This window comes from Halictus rubicundus, chromosome 8 (assembly GCF_050948215.1).
Source record: "Halictus rubicundus isolate RS-2024b chromosome 8, iyHalRubi1_principal, whole genome shotgun sequence".
In the NCBI taxonomy this organism is placed as follows: Eukaryota; Metazoa; Arthropoda; class Insecta; order Hymenoptera; family Halictidae; genus Halictus; species Halictus rubicundus.
Genome location: NC_135156.1, coordinates 15,879,148 through 15,903,077, shown reverse-complemented (window position 1 = coordinate 15,903,077; position 23,930 = coordinate 15,879,148). Strand labels below are relative to the sequence as shown.

Below are 23,930 nucleotides of genomic sequence, written 5' to 3'. Positions count from 1 at the left end.
TTTTTCCCCCAGGGGGATCGAACAATTTTTCGCACATCGAAGGCCTCGGGAATTTTGCAAGTTTCGCCGCAGTTTTTCGCAGAAGCGGTCAGCGTTCTAAATAACAATTGTTATAGTTACCTGATCACAATTTAGTAATTTCTAGTGTTCAGATATTGCTGTTCGGTGGTGAGAAAAACTGTCGGATGTAGAGAAAAATTATGCAGATGAAAAATACTTGGATTCTGATGAAATAGACTGTGGCAAACGGAAAATCTGTGCAAAATCCTAGATAGCGACGCGGTAGCCGAAAAATGTTTACTTTCCGTGAGATGTTAATACCCCACTAAATTGTTGAGTAACAGAAAAATAACGGAGAAATTAGTTTCGTTGTTCAGAATATTCCTCCTCGTTTACATAGTCCCGTTCGGTCTGCGCACATCTATGAACGCAATCGCGAAGGGTGAGCGATCGGTCAAAGGTATGCAATCATCGTTAATACAATTCCAGCGAACGGGTTACCGATCGAAAAGCCGCGAGCCAATAAATTAGTTGGGTGTTCTCCGAGGCTGAAAATCAGGGAACCACGTGTCGCAGCGTGTTGGTCGCCGGTGGAATCGCGACGGTCGCATGTTATAGGCGGGCGACCGGTCGGGGTCGTCGCGTTTCTGGACAGGCGGCCGTCTCGGAGGCTTCTCGGACAAGAAAGTGACCGTTCGTTAACGGAAATCGATGGCCGGGCTTGTAAAAAAGGTCTGCCAGGAGCATTCCCCGGGTTTTCCACGGGACGAACGGGTGACAAGGAGCACAGGGATTGCGATGGGACGTTCGCGGCGCGCAATAAACGAGCGCAGGAAAACTGTGAAACGGTGGGACACGACGGAAATATGCGAGTTACGTGGACCAAGGATCGCTCGCATTTCAGAAAAGAGAGAGAGAGAGACAGAAACGGCGAGAAAACTTTCGGGAGAGAGGCCAGAGAGGATCGGCTCCTACGGCGAATGTCAACGTCGCGCGACAGCCAGCACGCCGGCACTCGTTTAATTTATTTTCTCTTTAAACTGCTGCCACGGTGAAGAGCCGAGCCGTTAATGGCCGCCGCGAGAACTACGGCTGTTTGCTCGGAAAATATCTGTTCCCGATGCCCGCGCCACGAGCAACCAGAGATAGAGGAACAAACTTTTCTCCGGCGGAAAACGATTCGAATTTTCCCGCGGCACGCGAACGGAGCCCGCCATCTTTCTTCGTTTGCCCGGCCACTTTTATCGCCTCCCCAACCAAAGACGTCCGAACTAACTTTTCGGGGTCTTTGGCAATTTTCCGCGCGAACAATTCGAACTTTTGTTCCGTCTCCGGGTGTTCGAACTCTCCTGGATGCCAGAGATTAATTTCTTTCGCTTTCTGACCCGATTTCCGCCGATGCGGACTAATTTTTCGGATTCTTTGACGATTTTTCCCGGTCGGATCACTCCGAACTTTTACGGATTCGGTTCGAGCAAGCCTCTGTTCAATGCCGTCAACTGGACCCGGTTATCTCCTGTCTCTCTGGTTCGATTTTATAATCGAATTCTACAGACTTTTGTATTTTCCAATCGATCGATGGCGCTCCGTCAGATCCCGAACATCGGTGTGTTCGTTAGGTTCTTCCTCGCTGGTTCAATTTCAACCGTCGCAACCAATTTTTTTCGTTTCATTAGCGATTTTTCGCGCGAGGCTTTTGCGAACTTTTCTGTTTTTCGATCGATCGACGCCGAGGAACAGTTTCTCGACACTTATACCGAATAATTAACATTAACAGAGAATTCTTCGATTCGGAGGAACTACTGGAATAATTAAAAAAAAAAAAAAAAAACACCAGCAACGTTGTTACGAAACAATTCCCGAGGCGTGCAATTAATTTTTCACCGAGTTACAGCGTAATGAACGTCCGTCTAATGGAACTTTGAGCAGAAACAACGGAGAAATGACTGAAAATGCAGAGAAAACGAGGTTCCATTTTCGGGTCCGAGGGAAAAAGCGCGCGAGAGCTCAAAGTTGATTAAGCGCGACCGCGGGCCGAATTGAACGAATCAACGGGCGTTTAAGTAAATTTCACGGGTGATTGAACGGTCGATCGGTCGGGAAACGAGGTATCGATGACACGCGCGATGAACAGGTGTCCGTGGCTACCGTTAATAAACTCTCGCGACCATTTTACCCGAGGATGCTCCCGGGAAAAAGCGCGACATTTGTCGGCAAAACCGCTGCACAGCGATCTGGAACTAAAACTTTGCTTTTCCAGTTTCTCTATAAACAGCGATGTCTCTCCGTACTCGGCTAATGAATCCCATTATCTCACGATCGATTAAACACGGAATATCCGCGGCCCCTTTAACCAGCGGGCTCTATTGTTTCATAATTGATCGACCGTCAAAAACGCGTGACTCTTGCACTAGTTGTTTATCCCGCAACTGAGCGAACATGAAAATTACTATTTCGCGAGAGGTGACTCATTTGTTCATTCATCTCGTTGAAGGGGAGCTTACTATTTGTTTAAAGCTGAGTTTGGAAACATAGAAAACATTGTTGAAACTTGGTGATCAGTCGACTCCGGATCATTCTGCAAAATAATAAAAATATATTCCTACTTGTAATAAATTGAAAGTAACGCGGAGAAACAATCCTTGATTCAATATTATTTTCGTAGTATCTACAGTGACGGGCAAAAGTGTAAACACACTTTGCTAGTTTTACATAAAATGTGACGATACCTATTTTTCAGTTGAATGATAAAGCTTAGGCAATGATAATTATATGGCGAAAGTGATATGATAAAAATTATATGGTGCACTTTCGCTCGGCACTGTACATAGTAATTTATGGTTTAGGGTTCTGTCATTTTAGTGCTTTACCTGAACACACGTCATTTTAGTGGTTTACCTGAGAGGGTCGTAAAAGTGAAAGCGTTTAGGCCATTTGGCAAAAGTCTGGGACTGTTCGGGGACCTATCGGAAAATTCGATGATGCCCAGAGTTCTAGAGTTGAAGTTGCCACTGCTTTGCTTTCTAATTTAACGCGTGTAATCCTAGTTTAAATAAATTGTTTCTAACCGATTCATCGATCCCACATTTTTTAAGAAATTGCGAACGGTAATCCTCCACTAAACGAAGTCATGGAATTGCACAAGAAATTTCATGATTGTCCGCTTGTTCGTTCGCAAATGTTTCGCCCGATTTTGATTGTTTTTATCATGTTGGAAGTGACGGGTATTGAGAAAGCAGTACAAATGCGGTGAATATCGATACGAATCGATTGATTTTTTAGCAAATGAACAATCATTGATCGCACATTTTTTAAGAAATTGCGAACGGTAATCCTCCACTCAACGAAGACATGGAATTGTCCAAGAAATTTCATGGTTGTCCGCTTGTTCGTTCGCAAATGTTTCGCCCGATTTTGATTGTTTTTATCACGTTGGAAGTAAATATCGATACGAATCGATTGATTTTTTAGCAAATGAACAGTTCGGCAACGCGCCGCGGGTTTGCCCGGCTGGGACAGGCTTTTCATCCGATTATTAAACAAACGGCGCGAAATTGTACGGTCAGTGTGTATTCGAATGATCCGCAAACGTTTCTGTTGTCGCTCCCGCAATTTCCGCGAGACTCCGCCCGTGAAATTCGCGCATTCTCTGGCGTGTTTGCAACGTGCCGCATTACGTCCTCGCGTCGTCTCTGGAGCAGGAGATTTTCAAGGTAGTTTGTTTTCACTGTCGGATAGAGGTACAGTGATTTGCATAATGAATCGAGCAACCTTTAACGCAATATCATCTCTGGAAAGTTCGACGCAGCCGCGCGGCGCCCCGGGCCTTTCTAAAAAGCGAAATACAGCTACGCCATTGAAAAGTATATTGAAGAAAAATTGAAACTGCTTCGATATTTTTATTTGTCCCGAGCCGCCTCGTGATCACTTTGTTTCCCCAGCGGAAATTTTATCGACGCGTTTCGTATAAACATCGGGTGAAAAACATTTCGCGAATATTACGAACGCATAGATATTCGCGAATTAATTGTTAATCACACCGCCGAATCGAACGGACAGCAAGGAGTCGCGAATTCGACCGGGTAGGTAATTCGGTCGTACGTTAAATGATAATTGCAATTTAATTGTTAATTCTGTTTGCTAGTTACTTCAACCAACTAGTTAATTACCTAATGTAACTGCCCGGTGTAGGAGAGACTTGGTGCATTTATGGAACACGCGGATACGTGAAATATGAAAAAACAAAATCCCACGGCGGACATTTGATTGAATTCGTAATGCAGTCCGAAATTTCTCTCCGGTCTGAATACAATAAAAATAATGGAAACATCGTGCACGTCGTTACGGGAATAAGAAATATCAATTTGCGGGAAGAACGCGTGAGGCGGAGGGTCTGCGAAAAACGTCAAAAGAACCTGCGGCTTGAAATTCTGCTTTTTTAAATTGCTTCGGAAAATTCCGAGTTTGCGGAAGGATCCGCGGACCAGTCATCGTCGATGTGTAATCAGTTTAAATTGCACCCCTCTCCGAGGGACCGAGGCTCGCCGGAGAAATATTATTTTACGTTTCTCCGTATAGCTCCATGCGACTACATAACTACAACGTTTAATTAATTAAAGCCAACGCGGAATGCAAATAACTTTTGCCCCAGATTATACCGGCGCAGAAACTGTAGGCGCACGGGGGCGTTCGACTGTGCGTGGCAAATATTTTAAGGGTTAATTCGGTGAACCAAGATTAATTTACAAAATCTCGCGACGAAATTAGCGACAAAAATTCAGTAGCAGATACGGATCGATGTTACAAAATCAAATGGCTCGACCAGATGGAGTTACGAATTGAAATTACCGTTAAAAATTAACGTCGTTGGATCAGAGAAATTTTTAATTCTAAATCATCGTTAAACGATCAGCTGAGGAAGAATTTATTGGATTTAAACGGACCGACTGGATCAAAATGACGAATTCATAATTATAACTAAAAACGCACTTCCGATAGCGTTCGCGTTCCGTGACAGAAGATTGATTTTGTGAATTTAAATAAATAAATCGGCTAAATTGAAATTATAGATTAGAATTAATACTGAAAACCAGCTTGCTATCGAAGGACCAGAAAAATTCTTAATCATCTTAAAACGATCGGAAAAAGAGATTAATTTTACGGATCTAAGTGCATCCACTATTATCGGTTTCGCGGTTTCCGGTCCTTCATAATTGAAAAACGAGCTCTACCCCGCAATTTCGCTCTCAATTTGAATGCAACCCCAACCTGCATGTACCATCGCCTCCTAAAACATATACATACCTACCGCGCATAGTCGAACACTCTGCACAACTGCACATAGTTGCACATAGAAACATCTATCCGTATCATCCACGAAGATCGCTATCAAAGGGTCCTCGAAAACCCTACGGACAAATATACCCGTTTTCCTCCCACGATTGCTCCCTTAAAATCCATCAACAGCTTGAACAATTTATACGTTTCAACCAAAATATTTTTCCGGACAAAGAGTGCGTTATATTAACGCTAAACCTACCACGGTCAAAACGACCGGTTCTCTGTTTCACAATTATTGAAATTATAAAAACGTTTTCGTAGGAAATTACTGAATTGACATCTTCATTTAAGCACACGTTATAATGAAAATCGTACAAAAGTTCAAGTAAATTCAATCTTCTCTCTCCTGTAAAATGTTTCACTTTTATACGTTTTGTATGAGAATAGTAAAGGGTGAAATAAATGGGGTAACAATAGAGTAAAACAGCAGGAACCTAACGTGTCGATGAGATATTGTAAACCAAGTCGAATTCTCAAGGTTGAATAAAGCAATTACAGTGATTTCTCTGTATACGTCGCCGAGACCTGGATGACAAATGTCGCGGAGTTATCCCCATTTCCGCGGGGTGTACCCGGTCTCCTGGACGATATACGACGCTAGCGAGACCCGTGTTGTTGACATATATCGCGAATTCACTGTATATCTATCAGCAGAAATAAATATGAAAAATTGAACCTAACCCACGCATCGTCGGGATGGTGTGCACACCGAAGTGTAAAAGCTCGGGCAGCAATCATCGTAGAGTTTTACTCGGCCATTTGTTTGTAATTATTTGCCGGGTATCGTGCGCCGGGGGTTACGACCCTTCAGTTATCTCGATAATGGATCGTGTCCTCGAGCAATTCGCCCATTTCCGTATTGGATCCATCGTCGGGGATTAATTCTGTTTACGGTGCCTGCAGCGACGATTCGCAATAATGTTTATCGGCCGCGGTATTTTCGCGTGTTCCGCGTCGCGAATCAATAATGCGGGATAACTGGGATATCTCGGGTCCCGTCTGTCGTGGAACAGCAATGATTCAGGCTTACAGGATCGATGAGGAGGACCCTGGCCCCAGGAAATCCTCTCGCCGGGGCTCGATCATTGTCGGATCGTGGAAGACGCTGGAACACGCTTACCCCCTCTCTCTCTCTTGTCGAAAAGGGTTCCAGTTTCGCAACTATCGGGTTACCGTTATTATTTCATTGTACCGGTGAAGACTCGACCCAGGTCGCATGATCGATAACGAACCCCCGTGCATTTGATTTCGTGCAGCCCCAGGCGCCGCAGCGTAATACTTCGCTCGATTATATACCGTTCGGTAATCCGTAATAACCGGAAGTCTTCCGCCTTTCAAGCGGACCCGGACAGGCATCGAGGCCTTTGATAAGCACGGAATTAATATCGACTGGGGACTCGACGGACCCGGGGATTATTATTTGTATTAATTTGTACTTTTCTGCCGGCGGAGATTCAACGAACTTTCCCCACCCCGCCAGAAAATTAAGCAGAAAATCAGAAATTATTGGCCTCCGGCGCAAACTTTTAATATCTCTAGATTAGGATCATTCCGATTGCGAACCTGCGAGAGGAATTGCTCGCTTTACGATATCTCCCCCTCTACAGAATCCACAGAATATTGGGCTAATCGGTGGAAATCGGTGAGATAGGGCAACGTGTGCGTTTACGTGCACGTAAAATAATACACGTGAAATTTCACTCTTCCAGTTCTTGCTTTTCCATATTTTTGTCCCCCATTATCTTCTAAAATTGGGACGTCAATAGGTATTCCAGAATTAAAAAATCCTGGAATAAATCCTGGAATCCTGGAATTTGCTGGAACAGCAAAAAAATTAGGTCTAAAAGCTACCGGCGATTATTTCGTATTTTTTTTTTTTTTGTTTTGTTTTCTGTAGTCCACGACCAAGGATTAGTGTAACAGATCCCTCAACAGCAATAGCAATTTCAATCGTGAACCAACAACTCACCCTCGATAACGTAATCCATACGTACAAAGTAACTCGTGGCCTCCACAATCAATTGACTGTAACTTTATTTTACATTCCAATCTTTGGAGATTTATTCATCGAGACGAAGCAAACGCAAAATAAATGACGGAAATTGTTTTCGAGAGATTATCGAATAATCGATAAACTCGTTAGGCGATCTATTCGTACACCGTGAAGGATGATTTTTATGTTTCCCTTTGGCACAGCACAACTATCGAAAGCATCCTATTAACAGGATGTCGGTGACTCCAGTGTTAAGAATCGATAGTTAATATGCAAATTTTGTTGTTTAAGGCAAAGAGGTTTGGATAACGCGATGGGCGAAATTGCGACGAGGTTGAAATTTGAATCTAGAACAGTATTAGAAGTTTCAGGTTGCTCGGTTATTACCGAATTTCCCGAATGTTTGTTCGATCGACGCAAATCGAACGCGAATCTCTAGATTATCAACGTTAAGAATCGAGGTCTCCCGGAGTCTATTATGATTGTTCAAAGTGGAGGGATTTGGCTAAAGCGATATGGCGAGTTGAAATTCAAATCCGGAAGAATACGGGAACTTTGTGGTAGCTCGGTTATTGCTGAATCTCTCGCATACAAATCGGCTATCAAGCGGAAGGCTCTTTCGAGCGCTAGGAATCGAAGGATCTTAAGATGATTATGAATTTTATTATTTTAAGCGGAGACATCCGAGTAGAACGGTATGGGAAATTCGAATTGAAATCCACGAGACTGCGTGCGATCCTTCGAATTGCTCTGTTATGGCAGAATCGTCCCATTATCAGGCCAATCTACACGAATCGTCCATAAATAGATACCAACATCGAGAACCAAAGTAGCTCGAACCTCTTACAAATTTGATTGTTGTCAGCAAAGCCCAAAAACTATTTGGATAATGCGATATCGAAAATTATTATATAAGAACATACAGTGGCTCACGAAACTGTTCGAACGCCCTTTGAAACAGTATAACTTCTTTGCTTTACCGAATGATGTGCAGAAAAGATTTGGAAAAAATCGCAACTGGTCGGAATTATACGATAAAATAAAATTTGCTTATTCGAGTCCCCATAATGAAAATTTAAAGTATGCATTTTGTAGATCTACGTTAGTTCCACACATGCCGAATACAAATTCAAAACGAGAGAGAAACTTGAAGAAATAAAATATACTGTTGTATGATTTTCAGTATATCACAATTGTTAACACGTTAACTGCCATGTCAAGTCACATACGACTGACAGTGATTTTTGACTAGGTTTAGACATTCATTTTTATTGTGTCATATCCGGACAAACGGAATTTTATTAAGATCTCTAGAATTAAAAAATACCCCCGTAATACATTTAAAATTTCTAGTTCCGCTTTCATTAATTATATTACACCGATTTTGTAAGAATCTCTGGGAATGATATTTGGCACCTAACCAGTTAAGGAAGAGTAATAAATGTTCCGTAGCTTGAAATTAGTGCAAATTTCATTAAAAAATCGCAGTCTATCTATAACAATATTGGCATTTTTAAATTTACAGATGAATGGAATGAAATAAACAATTCCCTAAAATTGTAAGCTGCTGGAAACGATTCGCTGCACAGTGACTCCAACTAATACTCAAATTTCCAATAACTAACATTCGAATTTCAGCAATTTTTAAGGGCGAAACTAGCAGAATTTTGGCCTTCTCATGGAATTTCACCCTTATGTGATCATTTTGGAACATCTGCATCTCATTGCAACGTTGACCGATTTTGACGGAATTCTCAGAATACGTATAATTCATACAAATCTACAATTTCCAATGTAAGCCCACATAGAAAAGTTGCAAAATACAACTGTTAGTATTTTCTCTGCACTCCCGACCAATTGCAATTTTTGGTAAAAAATTGTTCTCGCTTCATGTAGTGATCCAATTGTTCCAACTTCCCAAACAAATTCAAGTAGTATAGTCCAATATTGGCAAAGTTATGCAATTTTTAAGAGGGTACGATAAAAGAGCAGCGATAATGCCTGGTCGATAATTAATCGTCGACGATCCGGAAAGAACGGCTCCGGATAAACGATGCGATAAACACGTAGGTCTTGTCATGCCGATAATTATGTCTCATAAAATTGCAAGCAAACGATACGAACGTAGGTCCGAGATCGCAAAAGCGTTATCCGTTCGGTTCGCCGTCTAACGACGTTCTCCCCGCATAGTGGCGGGCGGAAACTTCGGCGCGGGGGACGGGAACAGAGATCGAACTTGGTGAAACTAGATCGATTGATTGCTCGCAGTAGCAAACTTGATTCCCGCGACGACAGTCAACGGAGATCCCGGGCAAACATCGATATTACGCGGCGTCTGTCGACCTTTGGCGCGAGCGGGCGAACAGATTGCGCGCGGAATTATATCGGTTCGCGGTCTTTTGGTGGATGGCGAACCGTGACGAATCGACTAGAATGTAAAACGTCGAGATAGCGGGGCCGTTTACGGCATGCCGGGATTGTTTCGAAGCCGTGGGCAAACAGTCGATAACGCCGTTTCCCCGAGGAAAGAATCGAGCCGTTGCCGCGCGATAAACCTGTGCGTCACAAAAGCTGCGTAATCTTGTCGACTACTCTCGGGGTGCACGGCGTCTCCCGTTCGACTTCGACATTCTTGTTGTCATAACGAGATAACGATCGCCGTATCGCTTGCATCGTAGTGCGGCGTCATTGTTTCTTAATCCTCCGTTCGCCGATCTGCAATCTTTAACTGCACGGACGTCCGTCATTCTACTTTTACTCCCGAGTTTACCGGTAGCGTTCTAATACTTCTCATTTACGCTTGCTCAGACTGTACACACGCGTCCACGAGAAATTGTTCATTTTTCCAAACAAATTTGTGTCCAGACTTTGTAAAATAGTCACCTTTACTGCTCCGTAAACCTACTATTCTTAAGGAACAGATGGTTTCTAAGCCTTTGCACTCGAAGCCATTTTAACCCTAAAACGAAACATTTCTTCCGACCTAGAATATTTCCCTTCTATATATGTATATATATTTTTAAACTATACATACGAAAATGGTGCAATTTACTCGTAGAGAACTGAAATGTTTAGTAATTTATTAAATACGAACAAATTTAATAATGTCAAAAATATTTTGAATGATGATACAGCCATTTTTAGTGGCGCCTTACAGTCGCCATTCGAGTGCAAAGGGTTAACACTAGAACTACTAATTACTAATAATTGCAAGACTACATTTATTCGAACCTCGTACCATTGTTATTCCGACACGTGCTTCAGATTCAAACATTTCTGATGGGAACATTTTTCTAATTCCAGTAATTGTGAAGGAAAAAATTAGGAATACAGTCATTCTGAATGGTTCGGTAGTTCTAGTGTTAAAATGGCAGCCTTGATGCGACACGTGGTTTTATAAATGTTCGTAAATCTTTGCGTGAAACGCGATTTTATATAAAATCTGGAACTTGGCATTCCGGTAACGCATAGCTTCTGCGAGTTTTTAAGGAACAAATCATGAATCAATAGATCGTTCCCCATAGAGCTGATCTACGGGCTCCTGCGAGTTCTAGACCTGCGCCGGAGTCATTTCTGACCCACGCTGATATTTTACTACAGTTTTCCTTTGATATAAGGCGATGCCTCTGGACCGGCTTTCGTCGTATTTCGAATGAAGCAAAATAACGGATAGGGATTTTCTTATTTCGAAAAGCGTCCTTATATCGGAATAAAATTGTACATATTGTCGAGCAATCAATTTTCGATAGAAATATCGAATTGTTTTTTTATAGAGAATATAGAACCACGAGAATATTATTGAGATGCGTATGTATGTACGTTGATTTAAAACGTCGGGACTAAAATCATCGAACCGCCTCAACTTCCAATAGACGGGAACGCAGTACGCAATGCACCAACGGAAACCACTTAATTCCACTTCTATTATTAATGCTCTAAGTTCATGGGTTACCTCGATTAGACAGAACATCCTCTATTTCATGAAACATTCGGTGTTACTCATAATTGATGCGTTATCGGGTTTTCCGCAGCGTTATCAGATGATAAGCCATTACGGCCTCTGAAAGCCAAGAGAAATTCCGTTCGCCTATCCCTTAATTAATTCCGCCACTCTAGAAAAAGGAAAGAGACGAAACAAAAAACAAAAAGAGAAGAGGCGAAGACAATAAATTCATTCCAAGTACCATTTACCACTGTTTGCCTAACAATAGGCCGCGTCGGACGATGTTCTGTTGCAGGCTTAAAGCCGAGAGCTTGCGTTCGGCTATCCCTTAATTAATTCCAACCGTTTAAAAAAGAAAGCGAAGACGATAAATTCATCTCGAGAACCATTTATTTCTGCGAGCTTAGATCCCGAGCGATCACGGTTTCGAGAAGGGCCAAAACAAGAATACGCGCCGGACTCAATCTCGGGAGCGAGAGTAATCGAGGTGTATAAATAATTGCTACAAAAATCTTTTTTCCCCCGGCGGCCGGGAGGGGAGGGGGGGGGGAGAAGGAGATGCAATTTAGATCCCCTTCAGCGCGAGATGAAGCGCCCGCACCGTTTCTTACGCAGCGCAGGCTTAACGAGTTACTCGTCGCGAGTAACCGGCCAGTAAAAACATCTGAATCCGGGGAAAATATTTACGCTGCCGGTAAACGACCCGGTTAAACGTTCTTCCGAGACCATCGTCGTCGGCGAGAGGAAAAAACGGCTCGAGCACGGTGTTGCACCCCATAGAACCGTCGAGGAAAAGCGGCATGTTCGAACTAGTTCCCGAATTCCGCTCGGGATTTAATTACATTTCACTCAAACTTCGGCCCCGAAGAGTATACGGTGTTTACTCGATATATGTCGCAAATTCCTAGGCGATAATAGTCCCAGAACTATCCCCACTGCCACTGAAGCTCGAGAGACCTCGGTCGACGAGGTGTGTCAATAACAATTGTCAATAACAAAGCTTCCTCATTCTTCATTATTTCCTATTTTCAGTATTGTCCTTTTCTACGTTCGGCGGGGATCAAAGAATAATATCCCCTGCTCGATATATGTCCCTGGCTAGACCCGCGTTTTCGACGTGTATCGAGTAAACACTGTACATCACTTCAAAATGGAAAATCGGGTGTCATCATTATTTTTTAATTCATTTTTGTGAACATGGACCATTCTCTGACTTTCTAAATGTTCGTAACTTTAAAATGTTATACATGTAATTGTCTTTTTTTAACGCTTTGAACGCCAAACTAGAAACCCCAAAAATTCCATAAAATCAAAGTAAGTAATTTAATGAAATAAAAATTGCAAAAAATTAAATGTACGATACTGAGTAATCCTCCAACTTTCTTGCATGTTACAGATCCTAATTAAGTTTAAAAATTCATTTTAAAACCTGCACAAATAATTCCGTCAGCCACGTATGGCTGACGTGGCGTTCAACGTGTTAAATAAACTTTTCTAATACATTAAATATCTTCTAATTCTCAAGAAGTTGAAGAGCATGAAATTTCGTCAAGTTTGACGGCCTGTATCTGGGTCACAAAATATTTGAAAAATCGAATCGGTGTGGATACGCTGATACAATTAATAAACAGCGGATCATATGCATTTATGACAAAAATGGGTAGGTGTAATTTAAAACAGTAAAAATATTAGAGGAGTTTAAAGATACTGTTAAGTTCTTTTCAACCTATTAAACACATTAAGAAGGAATATTATTTTACTCCAGTTTGTTGCTATTCAGATAGAACATTTTTATTTTGCACGAAGATCCGCTGTCTAACAATTAACTTGCTGCACTAGTAAAGAGCTACTGTATGGTTCTAAAGTTCAATTTTGACAAGGTTATGCGATTCTGTGCGTCGACCTTGAAGAGTCAAGACCGAAGAACCAACTAGAAGCTGTAGATTAGAGATTTCCCATTGTAGTCTCGAATAGCCTCGAATTGGCCGGTGTCGCGACGGTTATTTTTCCCGGGGAACAATTACGAATGATTGCGGCTGACCGTCCCCATAAAACGGGATCGCGCGTACACGCGCGTGCGCTCCCTGCAAATTGAAACCGAAAAACGTGACGAGCGTGAAAACGGACCCTGGCCAGCTCCAGGAGCTGACGTATCGATCGCTTTCGTTCGATCGCGGACGCACCTTTTCGCAAACGGCACCTGTTACCATCAAAAATGCAAGGAGACAGAGCGTCCCTGCTCTCGTTACGGGCGCGCGCGACCTAACGGGGGGAAGGGGGGGTGCGCGCGCCACCCGAAACTGTGCCAGTTTCCGCGGTGAATGGTAAGCTAATTTTATGCCATTCGCCCGCACCAAGTTCGCTGCAATTTTTTCGTTGCGCTCGTGTTTGTATTTATTTTATCGAGCACCCGGTGACTTTAACAGTTTTATGGGACCGTTCGTGGAAATTGGAAACGCGAAAGGCTCCTTCGGTCTATTAAAAGTTCGCAGCATGAAAACCCGTAGAAATTCTGGTTGGGTTTTCCCTTTTTTAAACGTTTCAGTGACACGCGTTGACTGCCACGTCACGTTCGACTATTTTCGGTGGACGCGCGGTGGAATTAAGATTTCGATGCAAACAAGTCCGTGAAAAAATATAGACGCGGGAATATTTAATATAAATATCGAGTATTCTCTATGTTTTGGCAACGGTATCAATTTTTTGGAATATTTTCCCGATTGGAAAGGTCTGGCGGAACTGGCCCAGATCAGCCCGGAGCGTCGCCAGGGGGATGAAATTCTGTAACAACAATGCAATCCTTTTAATAACTAACTTGACGGGGGATCCCTTCGCTACTGTATTTCCCCGACCCGGAACCGTTCGATTTTTTCCTCGAACGATGATCCCGATCAAAAGAGCATCTGTTTGCACGCCGAACAAAGCGCGGTCGGAGAGAAACGCTATCGAACCCGGACGGTGGTATTTTTTAACGATATTATTTATCCGCGGAACGCGGAGGCTCGCGAGGAGCCGAGTTAATTGGGAAAACACGGTGTCCGAGCGAAAATTTATCGAGCCCGAGTGTCTGGCCGTGGGAATAAAGTTAGCACGAAATTCTGCCACCGCCTGCCTCTGCAGTTCGTCAGAGTCTTGGCACAATAAACACACCGGGGTCTTGGTGTCTTCTTTCGAAACTTGTTGACTCGAGGAACACCGTGGTCTCGCCGCGGTCCCACCGGTGTCTGGTAAACTAATTTCTTCGCGCGAACGAATACTTCGCGGACCGAGCTGGAACACGCCAGTCTACGCGGATTGAAGTGTTGATCAAACAAACGCCAACCGAACCCAATTATTGCCCGAACCGCGAGCGGAGGTTAGACTGTGGCTACATTATCTCCACATTCTGACGGAAACGTTAGTATATATATATTTTTCGAACGCGTTTCCGTCTGTTCACCCCGCTTTTCGATACTTAATTAAAATTCCGCTCTGTGAATCGAAATACATTCACGCGAGCCAACTTTTCTAGGAATTCGTGAACTCGAGGGGGTCATTTTAGAAACGCGTTTCCATGCGAATTTTTCGATTTTTCACGGCTTAAATTGCAACTGGTAGATTCCATTTTAAGATACATGCATTTGGGTTTGTAAGAAAAAATCGCAATCGCGTTGCGAAATCGATGAGTCCCAAGGGCAGTTGAACCCAATTTTATTCGACTATATTTTTAACCATGTTAAAATGTTGGTATATATATTTTTCGAACGCGGTTCCGTCTGTTCACTCCGCTTTTCGATACTTAATTAAAATTCCGCTCTGCGAATCGGAATACATTTACGCGAGCCAACTTTTCTAGGAGCTCGTGAACTCGAGGGGGTTCTTTAGGATCATTTTAGGAACGCGTTTCCATGCGAATTTTTCGATTTTTCACGGCTTAAATTGCAGCTGGTAGATTCCATTTTAAGATACATGCATTTGGGTTTGTAAGAAAAAATCGCGATCACGTTGCGAAATCGACAAATCCCAGGGGTAGTTCAACCCAATTTTATTCGACTATATTTTTAACCATGTTAAAATGATAGTATATATATTTTTCGAACGCGTTTCCGTCTGTTCACCCCGCTTTTCGATACTTAATTAAAATTCCGCTCTGCGAATCGAAATACATTTACGCGAGCCAACTTTTCTAGGAATTCGTGAACTCGAGGGGGTCATTTTAGAAACGCGTTCCCGTGCGAATTTTTCGATTTTTCACGGCTTAAATTGCAGCTGGTAGATTCCATTTTAATATACATGCATTTGGGTTTGTAAGAAAAATTCGCGATCACGTTGCGAAATCGACGAGTCCCAGGGGTAGTTCAACCCAATTTTATTCGACTATATTTTTAACCATGTTAAAATGATAGTATATATATTTTTCGAACGCGTTTCCGTCTGTTCACCCCGCTTTTCGATACTTAATTAAAATTCCGCTCTGCGAATCGGAATACATTTACGCGAGCCAACTTTTCTAGGAGCTCGTGAACTCGAGGGGGTTCTTTAGGATCATTTTAGAAACGCGTTTCCATGCGAATTTTTCGATTTTTCACGGCTTAAATTGCAGCTGGTAGATTCCATTTTAAGATACATGCATTTGGGTTTGTAAGACAAAATCGCGATCACGTTGCGAAATCGACAAATCCCAGGGGTAGTTCAACCCAATTTTATTCGACTATATTTTTAACCATGTTAAAATGATAGTATATATATTTTTCGAACGCGTTTCCGTCTGTTCACCCCGCTTTTCGATACTTAATTAAAATTCCGCTCTGCGAATCGGAATACATTTACGCGAGCCAACTTTTCTAGGAGCTCGTGAACTCGAGGGGGTTCTTTAGGATCATTTTAGAAACGCGTTTCCATGCGAATTTTTCGATTTTTCACGGCTTAAATTGCAGCTGGTAGATTCCATTTTAAGATACATGCATTTGGGTTTGTAAGACAAAATCGCGATCACGTTGCGAAATCGACAAATCCCAGGGGTAGTTCAACCCAATTTTATTCGACTATATTTTTAACCATGTTAAAATGATAGTATATATATTTTTCGAACGCGTTTCCGTCTGTTCACCCCGCTTTTCGATACTTAATTAAAATTCCGCTCTGCGAATCGGAATACATTTACGCGAGCCAACTTTTCTAGGAATTCGTGAACTCGAGGGGGTCATTTTAGAAACGCGTTCCCGTGCGAATTTTTCGATTTTTCACGGCTTAAATTGCAGCTGGCAGATTCCATTTTAATATACATGCATTTGGGTTTGTAAGAAAAATTCGCGATCACGTTGCGAAATCGACGAGTCCCAAGGGCAGTTCAACCGAATTTTATTGGACTATATTTTTAACCCTTAGCACTCGAATGACGACTGTAAGGCTCCGCTAAAAATTGCTGTATCATTATTCAAAATATTTTTTACATTATTAAACTTGTTTGTATTTAACCCGTAACGGATCAATGCCGCCATATAAGCGGCATGGCACTTTTACTTACTGAGTTCAATGTCGCGTATATGGCGGGAAAAATCAAATTAATTGATAATAGAAATATTTAAATTTATAATATAAATATTCTCCTTTCTATACTTGAGCACAGTTTCTCTTCTAATGAACACAGTTACTCTTGTAATGAAAAATAGCTTGGACCTTTCTTCTACTTCCTACGGTCTGCTTCCGGACCGTTGAGGGTTAATAAATTACGAAACACTTCAGTATTGTACCATTAAATTGCACCATTTTCGTATGTAGAACATGAAAAGAAATATAAAGAAGGGAAACATTCTAGGTCGGAAGGCATGTTTCGTTTTCGAGTTAAAATAGCTTCGAGTGCAAACGGTTAAATTGTGTACCGGCAGGAATTTCCAAACTTTTTTAGCGCCCGAATTAAAGCTTGTAGTATTCGATACGATTCACACACCTCGTAAACGAAGAAGAATTTTCGATTTTATTAATTTCCCTTCCAGATACAGCCATCTATTCGATTCCATCTGCACACACTCGACGACGTGTTCGGTTTTTTAATATCGGCGCAAATATTTCCCCGGGGCGGTTACGTTAACGATTTTCATTGGAAATTTTTCGCGCGGGCGTCTGATAATCAAATTTGTTGGGCAAGAGGAAATCGTGCGAACGTGAGATCCGAACGAGAAGCGATCGATGAAGGGGCAGAGAGGGTGTGCTCGTTCCGTATTAAAACAAAGTTCCTAATATTTCATCGGCGCCGGTGTTACAGGATCGTAGTTTCCCCGGGAATAGCGGTAACCCAAGTCTCATGGACGACCGATAGGTATTCGAAGCCGTTAAAAAATTCACGCGAGGTATCCGCTCGCGTTCCTCCCTCGGAGACTGCATCGAGAATGCCTCTCAGAAATTCTCCCGTCATTGTTCCCGTTCGGAACAAGGTCGGGAACCGGGGCTAACGCGAAATAATGCATCGAAGACCCGCTGGCCATCTTCAACTTTCACGATTTCTTTTACGAACAAAAGCGTAGAGCGTGTAACAGTGAGAACGGCCATGAAAGCTCTCACGAGCGAATGTTCGCGTTTCGGTTCCAAGCGGAAGCTTCCGACAGCTCCTCGACGATCGATAGATCGCCGTGACGTTGCCCCGTGGGCTTCGAGAACTCGTCGATTCCCGGGATGCCATCGTAAACCGCCCGAAACGCGTCCTGACCGTCGATTACAACCGGCAAATCTCATCTTCTCTGTTACAGACATGGGTCTGAGATTGGTTAACGCGTTCATCGGATTCGTCATCACCACCATGCTCGGCACCATCCTGCTGGGCTCCGCCGGATCCACCCTCGTTCTGCAGCAGGACATACCCTCCAAGACCTGCAGGTACAGCAGGACCTACTCGATGCTGCAGGTGCGATGCGCCAATCTCAGCCTGGTGCATGTGCCTGCGACCTTGAAGACTGACATTCAGGTACGTTTGTCACCCCTGAAGCCAGCCCTTTAAAAATAGCCCTCCAAAGCCAGCTCTCTAAAGCTGGACCTCTAATTTTAGCCCTCTAAAGCCATCCCTTTGAGAGCCAAGACTTTTTCAGAGTCAGCAGGCCGAGAACTGCTGTATAATTTCCGTTCACGAGATGGAGGTTTGAAAAGTTGAGGCACGTAAAACGATTTTTCGCCTATTTTTGTCGGTAACGTGGTCGCTCTACCTTATCGCGAATCTACAGAGTCTTGGCTCTTAATCTTAGTCCTCGAAAGTCTGAAGCAACCCTGTAAAGCCATCCCCCGATAAGCCAAAGATCCCCGCTGATCTCGCGCGCAATTCCTTGCAGATACTAGACCTATCGGGGAACAGGCTCCGAGAACTGACGAACGACAGCCTGGCCCTGTACAAGAACCTGGCGTTCGTCTACCTGGGCGACAACTTCATCCGGTCGATCCACGAGGACGCGTTCAGCAACCTGCACTACCTGGAGGTGCTGGACCTGACTCAGAACGGCTGCGACAACCTGCCGCGCAGCATGTTCCAGCTTCCGTACCTGCGCAAGATGTACTTGGGCAAGAACGACTTGCAGGACGACATGTTCACGCACATAAAGGTGGTGTCCCCGTTGAACTTCCTGCAGCTGTCGGTGAACAAATTGAAGAGGATCCCGCAGATGGGCCTGGTGCCGACCTTGGACACTCTGAACGTCTCTCGCAACTCGATCGAGTCGGTCACGCCCGAGGACCTGGCTCCGTTCTGCTTCCTGAAGTCGCTCGATCTGTCCAAGAACCCGATCAAGTTCAACGCGACAGCCTGCCAATGCCAGACCCTGAACCACTGGTTCAAGACGCGCAACATCCGCGTGAAACCGGCTTTCAACTGCTCCGAGGAGCTGAAACGAGACTGCCCTCCTGACCCAGTCTTCAGCAACAGGACCAGCGAGCTGTACGACCAATGCACGGAAATCGAACGGCTCCGGATCCAGACGGAGAAGGTCAGGAACATTTGGATTCTCGTCGCCTGTTGCATCGGCGGCTTTCTTCTTAGCCTGTGCGTCGGACTCACGTGCGTCCACAAGCGGAACAAGCGCCGAAAGAAGAAGCTGAAGGAGCAGCAGAGACTGAACGCGAACAACGCGAACACCGAGCTGTTGAACAGCAACCTGAACCAGCCGGAGAACACCTGAGCGGCGCCAGGATCCAGCGAGCCACTGAGAATCGTCAGGTACCGGTCTTCGTCCTCTTAAACATCGAAACTATCATCATTACAACGCTCATTTTGCAAGTAAAAGATATGTAGCTACCTCGTTGGTTGAATCTTCTAGATTAAAAGGAAAAACAATTCAACTCGACGTGGCGAAAAGTTTCAGAGACAAAAATTCATAGACTTTATCTTTAAGAACGCAGACGTTGTCGAACTCGGTGGTCTGTATTTTATAAAGAAATGAGAAAATAGCAAAGTGAAGACTTAGATCCACCCTAATTTCACGAGTATTGCGTGGTACTTTATTTTATAAACAAATTCCCTGACGTCTTTCGTATATACAAACAAAAGTTTGATCAACGGCTTAAACTACAACTAATTTCGTGTGCACTTCATGGTATTTAATTTTGAACTGTAGCTCTTGCGAAGCATATTTTTCAATTGCACAAAATTACAACTATTGGCTGAACTTTCTAGTTTATAATAAAAAAAAAGATTCAACTCGATATAATAAATGTTATTCAAGTTAAAAATTCATAAGTGCTTCCATGATATAGACCTACTAAATCCGCGGCTGTGTATATTATAAATAAATTGAAATTCAGCGAAGGAATGAGTTAAACCCATCCTTATTGCGTCTGAACTATATGTAACTTCGTTTTTAGGCAAATAGCTAAGGTCTAAGATCTGGTATTACTTCTTTTGCAGGTGCAAAGAGAGGTCCCTTTTCCACCGAGCTTGTTTCCAAGGAGTTTCCTGAAGACATCCGAATGCATTTACGAGAAAGAAGTGGGCGGAGGTGGCGGAGGGGCGAAATGAAGAAACTAGAGATGCGGTTAAGCTTTGAGATAAATTGAAAATGACTATCGTGGCCGTGGATTGCGATTGCGGGGCAGCTTAAGCGGCGATTTCGCGGGCTGAATCGTTGCTCCTGGCCGTAAGCAGCTCTTTTCGGTGGTCGATACTCGCTCGGACAGCGTCGGCCGCGGTCCTCGGATTCTTTGGAATGATTACTCGAAAATTGTACCGTTTAATATCGATTCGATCGCCGTTTTTACGTGCCTCCACACGCTCGACGTATCCTCGCAGAGCGAACGCGAAACGGGAAATATTAAAAAATCTCCATTTTTTTCCTCGTGTCATAGAAAAAATCTCGTTCGGCGGAGCCAGTCGGCCCCTGTAATTGCAATTACACGCGAGTTTACCGCTGGGAGATTGTAACGCGGCCGCGTTTAATTGCAATTAGAGTCGTCAGATCGGCGAGTATTAGCGTCGCGTTTCGCACGCCCGCTCGGCGAGCGCGTATTTTTTTTTTCGCGAATCCGCGAAACCGGAAACGATAAATGACATTCGATCGAACAGCCGCCGAGTCCCCGCGAATTTCGAACTAATCTAATTTTCGTCGCGAGCGAAAAACGGGTTTCATATTCCACTCTTTTTACATTAACGGAACCGTGTTGTAGATATATACTCTTATATGTGTATGAATGTATACGTATATATCTATATGTATGTATTATTATATGCTATTTATTTATATTGAACGTCGAAGAGCTCTGCATTGTTGTAACTCTTGGTTCGTTTTTTACGCGACACCTTTGTCCGAACCGAATTTATCGAGATGTTTTTACAAGGCCGGAATTCTACGGTCTACTTTACTCTACTAAGGTGCCAAATTAGATTAATTTTGTTCGAGGGGGGCAGCTCGGTTTATCAACTTCGAAGATTCATTTTTATTTTGCTTCAAGAGAAAAAAGTATTAGCTAAACAATAGCTAAACAACACGAATTGCTTCTTTGTTTTTTGGTAAAAATTGTGGGCTAAAGAATGCTAAAGAATTCATTTCTACCACGTATTTTTCAACGAAAAAATATATATCAATTCTTCGAGAATGAGGTAAATTATTTGTAGCGTACTGAACCGGGCTGTACCCTTACATCATATTTTGCAATGAGGTTCTGCGAATTTTTGTTAAGTGCGTGCACCGTACGAAGAAATCGACAATTTGAAACCAGGTGAAAATGATAATGCTCCCTGCGTCTTCGATCCTCCTCCAATGCTGCCAATCGCTGTCGTCTTTTGAAACACTTTAATGTCTCGGTGGAACTTAAAATTTATAAAGATAATCATCAAGACAACAGTTTTTAATACTATCACATTTCATTGTAATTTAAAGTAGCGACTTATACACGAACATTCCATCTTTACCATTTTTAAAATTAATAAGTAAGCAAGTTCGTCGCATGAGGCAGGAGCAATATATGTACTTGGTATTGATAGAATAAACGTTCGAATGAAGTTTCTTCGTATGCAAGTGCCCGCAATTGTACTTAAAACTGTGTTGTAGCACATATTTAGTTAATTATCCTCTCGTAGCGTTTACTACATACGAAACGGACCTATATACAATACGTTGTACAAAAGATGTTACCGAAAGTTTGATGGATTCCATGAAATAAATCTTAAATCTAGTTGTTGTTGATTTCATTGAAAACCTTGTTACTTTATTTTACATAAATAATTCAATTAAAAAGACTAATCGCTGCACACGCATTACTGGAACAGATGATCCTTGCCGCTTTTGCCATTAGATACAATGCATATTCCGGCAAGAATTATTTGGTCCTTTCAAACGACCGTACAGCGCCACTTCACGTAGCGGTAAAATGCTGAAACTGCTAGCCAAATGTTACCGACAGTTGGTAATTGTTACCTGTCGGTAAAATTGTCTACCAGTTTCAGCGTTTTGCCGCTACGTAAAATGGCGCTGTACGGACGTTTGAAAGCAGCAATTAATTCTTGCCGGAATTCCCATTGTACCTGATCGTATAAGCGGCAAGGATTATTTGCTCACGAATAAAGAATTATATTTTAATATTTTTACAATTTTGGGGATACAAATTTTAGTCAATTTTAGAATGTATTTCTGTCGGAATTTTTGGACAATACAAAGTATTAAAAAACATACGCTAAAATTGTGTACTGAAATTCTTCAAAGCATCGCCAAATATCAATATTGAAAAATGTTTCCTTTTGTTTGTTTGTTTTAGTATTGTGATCGATGGAGTCGGTACTTGTTGCAGTGGGTGGAAGATCGAGGAGAAATAAACAGCCATATACATTTTTACATTTATTAAGCCTGATACGTTAGCAGGTCCAGAAATTTATTTAGAATTTACAAGATAAAATTTCATGAACCATAAGTTTGTAATGCTAAGCGATCGTAATACTATTTTCGAAATGGTTCCGCGGTACCTCATTTTCCAGCGTTGTTCACATTTTTCGGTAGAGCCAGCAATGAGTTTATCAGTTCGGAGTTACGTTTAGGGTGATAGAAACGTTGGGGCACCAGTAGAAGTCTCACGAGTTGTAAATCGTCCTGCAAATACCGTTGCTCAGAAAGTTGTTTCATTTTACGGATATGTTATACCATTTTATATTCGTTTATACCAGTCCTCCTCCATATGGATAATTCAGCCCCAAAATAGTTTTCTCCGCGTCCTCGAGTACTGCAATCGTCTCGTGTAACACTCCCAACATAACGAACAGGATGATTATGCGTTTCATTGAAGCCATTGAGGTATCTTGATACATTGTGCCTACAACTTTTAATTATAATGATTAATAATAGAATCGTTTCCAGTTATAAACACGGACAATAGAATGTTTGAAGTTTTGTAACCGTTTACTTTATAGATAAAAACTAATGTAATTACTTGTTACTCTCAGCCAGAGGACTACTTCGAATGCTTCTGTTGGACGTTCAGCTCGCTGTGCGCTAACTGCATCCAAGACGCGATACTTTTATATGCAGCAGAACCCATGGGGGATGAAATCTGTTGGTGACAGATGTATCTGCTTGCGACAGATTTAGTTCTCCCTTCGAGAAAATTCGAAGAAAATCATCTCTTAGATCCTTCTTCTTTCTTAAATTACGTAAACGCACGGTGTGCAAATGATGGCCTCCTCATGATTTGTTTGAAACCTGTCCTTATTCTTTTCTCCGTATGATATTCGTTAGACATCTGCAGCTTCAGTATCTTTTTATTGAAATAGAAGTTTTATTATCATTGTTATTCATATCACAGAAGACTGGAGACAGAAGAAAGTATTTGTACATCTCCGACTCAACAATGTGTTAAACTACTTTACAATTTTATATTGATGAGAAGTAAAATCATTCTAAAGTAGACAGGAAACACCAATTTTTCACTAGACTATTGAGTTTCACATTTCTAGGTGTTTATTTATCCCATTACTTCATCGTAAATAATTTTTGCCGCCTTTCCTATAAAACACAATATAAATTCCGGTAAGAATCAGTTGCTCCTTTCAAATGTCCACAAAGGAGTTCAACATTACCGACAGGTACCAATTACCGACTGTTGGTAACATTTGGCTACCAGTTTGAGCGTTTCGCTACTACGTCGAATGGCGCTGTACGGACATCTCACTGAGCTTCGAGATTTCGTCACAAGAGGCGCCACTGTCATACATGT

The 23,930-nt window shown here is 42.5% G+C and overlaps 2 protein-coding genes across 2 annotated transcripts in view; one reads left to right on the top strand and one right to left on the bottom strand.

Moving 5' to 3' along the window:
- Lapsyn (Leucine-rich repeat activity-regulated protein at synapses) overlaps positions 1 to 21,902 on the top strand; it is an 81,409-nt gene extending 59,507 nt beyond the window's left edge. The window contains exons 2-4 of the mRNA XM_076792557.1: positions 18,002 to 18,216; positions 18,575 to 19,452; positions 20,140 to 21,902. Coding sequence (XP_076648672.1) covers positions 18,002 to 18,216; positions 18,575 to 19,414 — 1,055 coding nt within the window. The 3' untranslated portion in view covers positions 19,415 to 19,452; positions 20,140 to 21,902. The remainder of the gene's footprint in view (positions 1 to 18,001; positions 18,217 to 18,574; positions 19,453 to 20,139) is intronic.
- A 632-nt stretch (positions 21,903 to 22,534) lies between these two features.
- LOC143356235 (pigment-dispersing hormone peptides-like) lies at positions 22,535 to 23,277 on the bottom strand. The gene is made up of 3 exons (XM_076791748.1): positions 23,148 to 23,277; positions 22,882 to 23,036; positions 22,535 to 22,810 (listed from the first exon to the last, which is right to left on the bottom strand). The coding sequence occupies exons 2-3, from the start codon at positions 23,023 to 23,025 to the stop codon at positions 22,688 to 22,690; spliced, it is 267 nt and encodes an 88-aa protein (XP_076647863.1). The 5' UTR covers positions 23,026 to 23,036; positions 23,148 to 23,277; the 3' UTR covers positions 22,535 to 22,687.
- Between the last annotated feature and the right edge of the window lie 653 nt (positions 23,278 to 23,930).